Consider the following 12,151-nt stretch of genomic DNA (forward strand, 5'->3'; position numbering starts at 1 on the left):
CCTCAGGTGTGATCATCTTACCAACTCATCCATATTTGTTGATTTTTGAAAATTAGAGGATCACCCATTTTCAATGAATTCATAAGAATAAACACTCCCTCTCTCTGTAAGGTCCAGATTTTCAACAGACCAAACTAAAATAAAGACAAAAGAGCATTCAGGAAAAGTCTGGGAAATGATCACAGAGAAGCACAAATCTGGGGAAGGGTACAAGACCATCTTAAAGGCACTGAACATATCTTGGAGCTCAATGCAGTCCATCCTGAAAAAAGTGGAAAAAATATGAAACCACAATCACACTCTCTAGTTCAGGGTACCCCTCAAAACTTAGTTACTGGAGAAGAATGGCAGTTGTGAGAGAGGCTACTGTGATGCCAGCAGTCACTCTCAGTGAGCTGCAGGTCAACGTCTGCAACTGAAATTGAAGTTCATAGCTCCACAATCTCTAAGGTCTTGCACAAAAAGGGTACTTATGCAAGAGTGGCAAGGACGAAGCCCTAGTTATAAAAAAAAGCATATCCTTGCCCATAAAGACTTTGCAAAGATGTGGAAGAAGGTCTTGTGGTCAAATGGGACTAAAGTGGAACTTTTTGGCTTCAAACCTAAGTGGTACATGTGGTATAAATCTAATACTGCGCATCAGCCTGGTAACACCATCCTTACTGTAAAGTATGGTGGAGGTAGCATCTTGCGATGAAAATACTTTCAACAGCTGGGACGGGAAATCTTGTCAGGATTGATAGGAAAATGACTGCTGCTAAATACAGAGAGATCCTGGATAAAAACCAGTTAGCTTCTGCCAGAAAACTTAAACTGGGTGGGAAGTTTGTCTTTTAGCAGGACAACACCCAACACACACTGCCAGAACTACCATGAAGTGACTTAAAATGAAGAAAATTGATGTCCTTGAGTGGCCCAGTCAGAATCCTGACCTTAACCCAATCGAGCATCTCAAGCAAGAACTGTAGCTGCCCAATTAACCTGGCATAGCTTGAGCAATTTTGCAAGGGGGAATGGGCAAATGTTGCTCTGTCACATTGTGCACAGCTAATAGACTTATCCAAAAAGATTACTGGCTGTAACACCTGTGAGAGGTGGTTCAACTAAGTACTGAGCAAATGAAGATGAATACTTTTGAACTGCTGACATTTCAGTTTGAAGTTTTAGTTTTTCATGCTTTCAAATTTTCCATGATTTTTGGGGTCTACTGTGAAAAAGGAGAATGTGATTCACAAATAAAACTCCTCAGCTAAATTGATCAAAATTCCTGTTTGCAATACTCATTTATGTGGACAAAGGGTTGAGGGCTGAATACTTTTTCAGAGCACTGGATGCCCTCTCTTGCACTTCTATTCTGTCTTTGACTTGACTTGTCAGCCAGTTACCTCATCCTCTCTTTAGAATACTTATTTGGGATACATTTATCCTGCACCTTCTGAATTGCTTGCAGAAACTCCAGCCACTGCAGTTCTGCCGCCATCCCTGCTAGTGTCCCTTTCCAGTCAACTTTGGCCAGCTCCTCTTTCATGCTTATGCACTTCTCTTTACTCCACTATAATATGCTAAAAGATAATATTCTTGTCTGCAAGGTTATTTGAACTAAGTAACTTAACCAGCATTTTCTGGTTTGAAACAAGCCAAATTAAAATATCCCATTGCCTTACACTACAACTGTTGAGCAATAAGCCCAAGCGCTGTGGCACCAGTGAGCCTGCTCTATAGATAGCATTTATTTGCAATATGAACTGAAGACCGGCTCCCATTTATGACAAGAAGCTAAACAAAGAATATTAGTTGGAAAATCAACTGATTCTAAAACAATACTTTGATCTTTAGAAGTGTCAGCTGCTGTGTTTAGAAAGCTGAGCTTGGCAAAAAAAGAAGGCCCCCTGGACAGTGAATATCCATCACAAAATAAGTTTAAAGGTTATAGAGAAAGGACAGGTGATATTACTCCACTATAATACATCTGACTTTAGTTTCTCCCCCTCTATCAGCCAGGATCACTGACTCCTAAGGGTTCCTTTACCTTAAGCTCCCTAATCAAATCTGACTTATTAAACAAAACCATTCTTCTGGTGCCTCTCTGTAACCTTTGACACCCTTACTAATCAAAAATCTATCAACCTCCACAGCTAATGACAGCTTCTACAGTTGTCCATGTAAATGAATTCCACAGATTCACCACCCTCTAGCTAAGGAAACTCCTCCTCATCTGTTCTAAAGGGACATCCTCGTATTTTGAGTCCATGCCTTCTGATCTTAGATTCCTCTACTACAGGAAACATTCTCTGCACATCCACTCTATCTAGGCCTTTCAATATTCAATAGGTTTCAATGAGATTCCACCTCGTGCTTCTAAACTCCAGCAAGTACAAGCCCAGAGTTATCAAACGCTCCTCACAAGTGCAGGTCTGAGGCTGACTATTCTCTGGGGAATGACTTGTATTAACTCTTCAGGCACACTAAACATGTGATAAAATATTTTTCACTTATCCAAGATCACTATAGAAGCTCAATATTATCCTAGATAAAGCTGACACTGCCTAATTGGCAACCATAACCTTAAATTTTCACCCCCTCCACCAACAGCACAGTGGCTGGAGGTTATACAGATAAAGAATGCATTATACTCAGACCCAGAGCCCCGGAATCTGCGAATCTCTTTGAACCCCCTAGGGACGTCAAAGGCCCAATGTCTACAAATCCACGAGTCCCCTGGAGGCTGGAGGCTCCAGGTTATAGGAGTGTGCATGTGTGTTGGGGGGTGGGGGAAGTAGAGGACAAACAGGGCTTGAATAGCTGTTGTTGCTTCATTGCTTAGTATGCTCTGCTTATTTGTGCTATGTGGTACTCTGCCGAGCATTTTAGGCGTGCTACGTTGGCACGGGAATGTGTGGTGCATTAGCTGCAGCACATCCTTGGGTGCATTGGCTGTTAAAGCAAACAATGCATTGATTGTATGTTTCAATGCACACGTGATATATAAATCTGAATAAGCTTCCCTGACAGCACCAGCAAGACCTGTGAATTTCACCCTCCCCACAATACCTGGAAGGACAAAACCTTCATGGTTACAGAACTTGAATCGTGATCAACTTCCAAACTGCACCGTGGAAATATCTTAAAAACAATTATTGCAGTGGTTCAAGGTACCACCCACTTCTCACAGGGATGTGCAATAACAACAGGTTTCTTCTGCACAAAACCCACAGAGAGTAGATGAAACAATTTCCTAGATGAAGCGGATATTAAACCCATAATAAAACAGGAAATGATGAAAATATTCAGCATCAGACAGCTTACTTGGAGAACACGACTGAAGTATCCCTCTCTACAGAAGCTGAGTGACCTGCTCAGTACCGCTATAATGTTTTTTCTGCTTGTATTTCAAATTTTCATCATCTGTAAGCTTTCTTTTAAATTTTCAACCACCAAATGTTATTATTTATGAACTAAATGGTGCTACATTTGAGGTAACAGGGAGTGAAACAACAGGGTATAGGAACAGAATTAGGCCATTCTGCCCATCAGGTCTGTTCCACCATTCAATCATGGCTGAATTTTTTAAAATCCCATTCTCCCGTCTTCTATCTGCAACCCTTAACTCCCTTACCACACAAGAACTGTCAATTACTGCCTTACATATACCCAATGATTTGGCTTCCACAGATGACTGTGGCAACAAATTCCAAAGATTCACCACCGCCTGCCTGAAGGAATTTCTCATCATCTCAATTTTAAAGGGACATAATTTTATTCTGAAGCTGTGCTCTTGTATTCTAAACTTTCCCACTGATAGAAATACTTTCTCCATATCTCTTCTTTATGTCTTTTCAGTTCAGATTTCAATGAGATCTCTCACTCTTCCGAACTCCATCACATATGGAAGTACAGCTCCAGAGATATCAAACACTCCTCATATGTACTCCACAAACCTTTCTCGTCTGTTACTGAGGGGTCCATGGTACTTCAGAAGATTGTTGTAAAAGAAACATATCTCTGTGGAAAACAACCCAATGTGGGTCACATTTCAATACACGAGGGAATGTTAGGGAGACCAAGTCTTACCTGCTCCCTCACCTTTGTGAAATTATCTACCAAATACTACAAAATAACGTGCAGGGAAATACACCCAGTGGCCACTTTATTAGGTACACTTAACAGCCAATCATGCAGCAGTAACAACTTAAATGTTTAAAAGCATACAGACATGGCTAAGGAGTTCAGTTGTTGTTCAGACCAAACATGAAAATGGTGAAGAAATGTGATCTAAGTAACTATGACTATAGAATGATTGCTGGTGTCAGACAGGATGGTTTGAATGTCTCAAAAACTGCTGATATTCTGCGATTTTCACACACAGCAGTCACTAATAGAACTTATGGAGAATGGTGTGAAAAACAAAAAAACATCCAGTTAACATCAATTCTGTGGGCAAAAGCACCTTGTTAATGACAGGTCAGAGGAGAATGGCCAGACTGGTTCAAGTTTGCAGGAAAACAACTAACTTAAATAACAACATGTTACAACAGTGGTGTGCAGAAGAGTGTCTCTGGATGCACTTGAAGTGGTTGGGCTTCGGCAGCAGAACCACACACCAGGTTCTACTCTGTACCTAATAAAGCGGGCACTGAGTATATATAGTCAGACACCAAAGATTTAATGAAGAAAACAGGATAAGCATGAACATTTCCATTCATTGCACAGTACGTACCTGCAATAGGTCACTGAGATCCAACAACATATCTTGAAGATTTTGTCAAGGAACACATAAAAAAATAACAGTTCAACAACAATAAAACCAGCTTGACTGCTGAATCACCTAACCATGTTTACCCATCAGAAGTGTTACAATCAAAGCCAGCGTTGTTTAACATTGCTGCAGAGGCACATGGCTGAGCTGTCAATGCTTAGAGAACTATCCAACACTGACACCAAACATCACAACTGAATCAGCTGGAATTGAATAGCAGAGACGACTTGATGGACTGAACAGCCTAATTCTTTTCCTATGTCTTACGGTCTACAAGAATGGTCCATGCCAAACTATTATTATACCTAGTTCCACTGACCCACACACAGACCATAGCCCTCAAAACCACTCCCATTACTCAGCTTGGAAACCTCCCAATTCTCTTTGGAAAACCCGTACATGGGTAAATCGCCCTGTACCCTCTCTAAGCTCCCACCTCCTTCCTATAATGACCCTATAATAGTCCTTTGTACTTCTTCCTCTCAGTCTACCAGTTTGGCACAATACTGTAAGTACAACCAAAATACAAATTATCTGGCCATTAACATACTTCTGGATGCTTCATCGGCTGTAACGGATTCTGGGACTTCAAGGCACAATATTACCATTTCTGTATCGGGAAGACCTGATGTAGATTGGGGGACTGCTTTGTCAAGCACCTTTGCTAGGACAGACTCAAAAGGCTGTATCTCCCAGCGACCAGCCATTTCAATTCCATTTCCCATTCCCAATCTGACATGGTGGTCCATGGCCTCCTCTACTGCCATGGTGAAAACACACTCAGTTTGGAGGAGCAATACTCATATTCCATCTGGGGAGCCTCAAGCCTGATAGCACGAACATTTGATTTCTCCAACTTCTGTTAATTTTTACCCACCCCTTTTCTTCTTTTTCAGTTCCCTGTTTTGCTCTTACCTCTTCCCTTCTCCTCACCTGCCCATCGCCTCTCTCTGCTGCCCCTCCTCCTTCGCTTTCTCCTACGGACCACCCTCCTCTCCTATCAGATTCGTTCTTAAGCCCAATATCTCTTCAGCTCCTTAGTTCATCTTCCCACTCCCTTACTCACCCACCTTTCTCCTCACCTAGTCTTACGTGCCAACTTGTACTCCTCCTGCAACACTTCCATATTGACTTCTGCTCAATTCCTTTACAGTCCTGATAAAAGGTCGCGGCCCAAAATGTTGACTGTTTATTACCCTCCATCGATGCTGCCTGACGTACTGGGTTCCTTCAGCATTTTGTGTGTGTTACTCTGGATTTCCAACATCTGCAGAACCTCTTTTGTTTACATTTTGCTAGATAAATGCTGTGTTTCCCCATATCTAAACAAGGGCATGGTTTGAAAGGGATAAAATCCCAGTCTGTGCTTCTGATGGAATCCTACACAACTGCATCGCTGCTCCAGAATAAAAACAAGCTTTTGTTCTCATGGTGTCCTTCAACAGTCATTCACCCCCACAGTTCGGATAAATCGAAACAGACTGGAGATAGATCATTTCTACATTTAACAGCAGTGCCCTGTACTTGCTTCTGAAAGGAACAAGAGCCACTCTGTGTTATATTTACACTTAAGTAAAGAGAGGAATCACATAGGCGCCCGAGAGAGCCCAGTGACTCAATCACATTTCCTCCTGGGTTCTTTGTCATAATAACTCTCACAAGTGAGCAGTTCTTGAACATCAAGTTCAACACAAGAGTGCACGAAGATATTTAACCACAGTGGCAACACATTTAAACCCATCATAGTTCCCTCTGGACTATTCACTGACATCTGCTTTCAACACAACTCACATGACACGTGATAAATAAATCTGAATTTCAATCACAGCCATTTAAAGATTAAAGATTGGATTTATTTGTCAAATGTACATCAATAGAGAGAGTACAGAGGAGATTTACTAGAATGTTACCTGGGTTTCAGCACCTAAGTTACAGAGAAAGGTTGAACAACTTAGGTCTTTATTCTTTGGAGCGTAGAAGGTTTGAGGGGGGACTTGATAGAGGTATTTAAAATTATGAGGGGGATAGATAGAGTTGATGTGGATAGGCTTTTTCCATTGAGAATAGGGGAGATTCAAACAAGAGGACATGAGTTGAGAGTTAAGGGGCAAAAGTTTAGGGGTAACACAAGGGGGAACTTCTTTACTCAGAGAGTAGCTGTGTGGAACGAGCTTCCAGTAGGAGTGGTAGAGGCAGGTTTGATTTTGGCATTTAAAAAAAAATTGGATAGGTATATGGGCAGGAAAGGAATGGACTGAGCGCAGGTAGGTGGGACTAGGTGAGAGTAAGCGTTTGGCACGGACTAGAAGGGCCGAGATAGCCTGTTTCCGTGCTGTAATTGTTATATGGTTAAATGGTTAAAACATACAGTGAAATGCGTTCTTTACAACAACAACCAACACAGTACAAGGACCTGCTGGTGGTAGCCTACAAGTGTCACCATGCTTCTGGTACCAACAGAGCATGCCCAAAACTTACCAACCCTAGCCCATAACACCTTTAAAATTTGGAAGGAAACTGGACTCCCCAGATGAAACCAATGTGGTCATAGGGAGAACATACAAACTCTTTAAAGACAGCAGCAGGAGCTGAACCCCATTCATGGATGCTGAAAAGTGTTACGCTAACTGCTACACTAAATTGCCATCCATTCCTGAAAAGCAGAAATATTCACCTGGGCAAACACGAGGAAATCTGCAGATGCTGGAAATTCAAACAACAACACACACAAAATGCTGGTGGAGGGTCTCCTGACGAAGACAAAGGGTCTCGGCCCGAAACGTCGACAGCGCTTCTCCCTATAGATGCTGCCTGGCCTGCTATGTTCCACCAGCATTTTGTGTGTGTTGTTGTTTGAATATCCACCTGGAACAGCTTTCAAAGGAAAAGGGAAGCGAAAGGATTCAAGAAAATAAATCTACCAGGAAGTCCCGCTTCTAGTTGGTGGATGAGGCATGGCCGGAGCAGATTGTTTCTTTGAAGATTCAGACCAAGTCCTTCAGCTCACCGAGATTTCACCAATTGTCTATGGGTATACAAGATATTAAGAGGAATAGATAGAGTGGACAGCCAGCGCCTCTTCCCTAGGCCACCACTGCTCAGTACAAGAGGACATGGCTTTAAGGTAAGGGGTGGAAAGTTCAAGGGGGATATTAGAGGAAGGTTTTTCACTCAGAGAGTGGTTGGTGCATGGAATGCACTGCCTGAGTCAGTGGTGGAGGCAGATACACTAGTGAAATTTAAGAGACTACTAGACAGGTATATGGAGGAATTTAAGGTGGAGGGTTATATAGGAGGAAGGGTTTAAGGGTTGGCATAACATTGTGGGCCGAAGGGCCTGTACTGTGCTGTATTGTTCTATGTCTTACACTTACATTAATCCTATCCATGTTCACCTTATTCCCAACAAACCTCCCCACTCCCCCCCTCAGCATCAGGGTATACAATTCCCTCCCCATGACCATGTGGGTTTCCTCTGGGTGCTCCAAATCCCTCCCACACTCCAAAGTTATACAGGTTAGGGTTAGTGGGTTGTGGGCATGCTATGTTGGGTCCATCCACATGGTGACACTTGCAGGATGCCCCAAGCACATATTCGGACTGTGTTGGTCATTAACGCAAAGCAATATATTTCACTGCACATTTTGATATCTATCCATATAATAAATAAAGCTAATCTTTAAATCTCCCCCCATCCAAAGGTGCCATCATTTCAACTTCTAAAAGAGGGCAATTTGCAGTAGTAAATTAATCAATTAATAATTGATCAATCAGTGTCAATCTGCATGTCTTTGGATAGTGGGAGGAAGTCCACACAGTCACAAGGGGAGCATGCGAACTCCATAAAGACAGCACCAGAGGTTAGGACTGAACAGAGTCCTTGGAGCTGAGAGGCAGTGGATCTATCGGTGGCGCCACTGTGCTTCCCGACTAATTTAACAGCAAGGGTTATAAAGTTTTGGGTAAATGGTCTCCATCCACAAACAGCAACTGTAAGATACTCAAGCAACAAAGAAATTGTCAGAGGAACTCATCAGGTTGGTCAGACAGCATGCCTGCAGAGGGAAATGGTTAATGCTTTGGGTTGAAAACTTTTGTCTGGATTCAGATGACAGCAAGTATAATGGTGAGGGCAGGCATGGAGCAAGAACTGGCAGGTGTCGGGCAGATCTGTAGTGGTGGTTACAGGTAACCTGCTTCCCCCTGAACCCACACCTCCAACTGGTGCTATGGGTAAAGTGAACTGAATCGCTCAATTTCAGTGACTATAATTTCAATGAAGTTCTGTGGGCAAGAAGTACATACCTAGTTTTCCTTCTTTTTCAAGAATGGGTGATGTAGTGGTAGTTAATAGTGTTATTCCTGTGCCACTCAGTTAGTCACTCACACATGAGAGGAGTTAACATACTGCACAAGCAGGATTGTCAATAAAGTTCAGTTGTGTGTCCTGCATGCTGGCATTCAGGTGTGCTCTGCACTACCCCACAGTAACAAACACAACACAGTGTCAGAAGGTGACAGGCAAATGAAGGAGTGGAATCTGGGAATGGCGACAGAAGCTGGGAGGTGAGAGGTGTAGGCAACAAGAGAGAGTAGGATCTGATAGGAGAGGAAGGCGGAGAATGGAACCGAACAAGGGAGGTGGGAACAGTGGCAGGGGGAGGGACCCAATGAGAGGAGTGTGAGAGTGATAGACAAATGGAGTGGGCGGAGGAAGGGAAAGAAACAGGGTGATTGGGGGTGTGCAGGTACTCGAGTGGGTGTAAAATGAATTGGACAAACCAGGAAGAGAGAGAAAGGGACAGATGGGGGAGCGGGTAACCTGAAACTTGAGAACTCAATATTCATGACTGCAGGTTGTAAACCACTCAAGCAGAATATGAGATGTGTTCCTCTAGTTGGAGTTTAGCCTCCCCGGCACTAGAGGAGATTGAGGACAGACAGGTTAGTGCAGGAATGAGGGGGTGGGGGTTAAAATGGTTGGGAACCAGGAACTCCAGAAGACAGATGGACCACAGGTGCACAAGAGACTCTGCAGAAGGTGGAAATGCTGGAAAATTTCAGCAGATAAAGCAACATCTGCATAATTAATTGATGTTTTGGGCTGAGACCCTTCATTAGGAAAGAAAGGAAGAAGAAACCAGAATAGGTACAAAGCACTGGGACTCTGATGCAGGAAATTTTACAGTCAACCAGTATCAAAAGGTACTGGGTTACCTATATGAATATTTTTGAATGCTCTGCCATTGAGAAGATGGAGAGCTTCAAGTTCTTTGGAGTGCACATCACCAAAGGCTGTCCTGGTCCAACCACGTACACACCACAGCCAAGAAATCTCACCTCTACTTCCTCAGGAGGCTAAAGAAATCTGGTATGTCCCCTTTGACTCGTTGATGTACCACAGAAAACAACTTATCTGGACCCATCAAAGGTTGATCTGGCAACAAGTCTGCCCAAGAACACAGCTCAGAACATCACAGAAGCCAGTTTCCCCTCCATGGACTCTGTCCACACTTCTCACACTCCTTGGTAAAGCAGTCAACATAATCAAAGATCCCCATCCACCCTGGACATTCTCTCTTCTCCCCTCTCTCATCAGGCAGAAGATACAAACGCCTGAAAGCACATACCATCAGGTTCAAGGACAGCTTCTAACCCACTGCTGAACAGTCCCTTAGTTTGAGAAAATGGACTTGACCTCACAACCAACCTCGTTATAGCTCTGCACCTTACTGACTGCCTGCACTGTACTTTCCCTGTAGCTATTTACACTTTATTCTACATTCCATTGTTTTATATTACTTCAGTGCACTGTTTAATGATTAGTCTGTATGGACAGGTGTATGCAAGTGTTCCACTGTACCTCAGTACATCTGACGATAATAAACCAACTTACCACTCTTTTTTCCTTTCAACTCAGTTCACGAGGAATAACCATAGCACTACAGGATGTCAATAGAAGGGTTAATGCATTCGGGAAGCGAATCAGAATGGTGGCAGAGGTGGGGAGTTAACAGTTGGCTTAGTGCCACGAACACGTTTCATTAATTACTTCTTTCTTCAATGGATGTGGTGTAACCACAAACCCACTGACTTTTTTTAAACATACTTCAAAAACCTGAGTAGAAATTTTTTAAAAACAGAATATTAAAAAAAGTTTTATAGATTCTATTACAAAGAAACATCTTTTAAAGACTTTGCCAATTCAGAATCACTTTGATAATTCCTGAGGTCCTCCTTTGTCACAGGCAAAAGGTCTTAGTTCTTCGCAAAAGCAAGCAACTCTCTTCAAGAAGAACATGCTTTCTTCAGGCCAGTTAAAATGAGCAACCGCACCTATGCTCAATGCTGTGACCCCGGCACCAGGTAACTCACTCATTGATCCATCCTTGGCCAATGCAAATATTATGATCATGAATACAAGAGATTCTGCAGATGATGGAAATCCAGAACAACACACACACACAATACTGAAGGAACTCAGTAGGTCAAGCAGCGTCTATAGAGGGAAGTAAACAGTCGAAATTACAGGCCAAGAAGGGTCTTGGCCTGAAATGTCTAAAGTCAAAGTAAAATGTACAGGTTAGGGTTACAGGTGAGGCACCAGAAGCGTGGCGACTCTTGCGGGCTGCTTCAAGCACATCCTCAAACTGTGTTGTTCACTGACGTAAACAATGCCTTTCACTGTATGGTTCAATGTACATTTGAAAAATAAAGCTGATCTCTTTAATCTTTTACTGCACTGGAGCGTCAGTTTAGATTCCATCATGCGTCTGTGGATTGTGGCTTGAACTCATGATCACTTGGTTTAGAGGAGAACACATTTTCAAGTGATTCAAATCAACACAAAGTATTGAGAACAAACACTCCCCTTTTGGTACCATTCTTGAGAAGATAGCATTTTTGTGTGAACAGGGAGAAAAGAAAAGGAATTTCATTTTGCACCAACAGCAGAGATTCTGTAGATGTTGGAAATCCAGGTCAAGCAGCATCTACGGAGAGGAACAGTCGACATTTCAGGCCAAGACTCTCTATCAGGACAGATTATTTTGATTAAAAACAAATTAGTGAAGATACTTGTGATATATGGAGGAATTTAAGGTGGGGGGGGTTATCTGGGAGGCAGGATTTAAGGGTCAGCACAGCATTGTGGACCGAAGGGCCTGTACTGTGCTGTACTATTCTATGTTCTATGATAATGTAATTATCTGCTGCTGTGCCAATTATTTTCTCTATACCTTGTCCAATTATATAACAAAGTTTTAAAAAAAAAATTAGATCCTGCTGTCCCCAGCATTAAATCTGGTTCTTTATCCCATCAGACGAAGCACGGGAATATAAAATTTACTGATAGGAGCAAGTTTTCATGGAGTTCACATTAGAGTCTGCAGTTCA

At 42.5% G+C, this 12,151-nt stretch overlaps 1 protein-coding gene across 3 annotated transcripts in view; it reads right to left on the reverse strand.

The window, feature by feature from the left end:
• The window catches only part of brf1b (BRF1 general transcription factor IIIB subunit b), a 445,784-nt gene that overhangs the window by 239,620 nt on the left and 194,013 nt on the right, over positions 1-12,151 (reverse strand). Inside the window, exon 4 of one of the 3 annotated variants that reach the window (XM_073039442.1) lies at positions 4,718-4,749. The exons of the other annotated variants lie outside the window; for them this stretch is intronic. Within the exon in view, the coding sequence (XP_072895543.1) occupies positions 4,718-4,749 (32 nt within the window). The remainder of the gene's footprint in view (positions 1-4,717; positions 4,750-12,151) is intronic. 3 annotated transcript variants of the gene reach the window in all.

This window comes from Hemitrygon akajei, chromosome 3 (assembly GCF_048418815.1).
Source record: "Hemitrygon akajei chromosome 3, sHemAka1.3, whole genome shotgun sequence".
Classification (NCBI taxonomy): Eukaryota; Metazoa; Chordata; class Chondrichthyes; order Myliobatiformes; family Dasyatidae; genus Hemitrygon; species Hemitrygon akajei.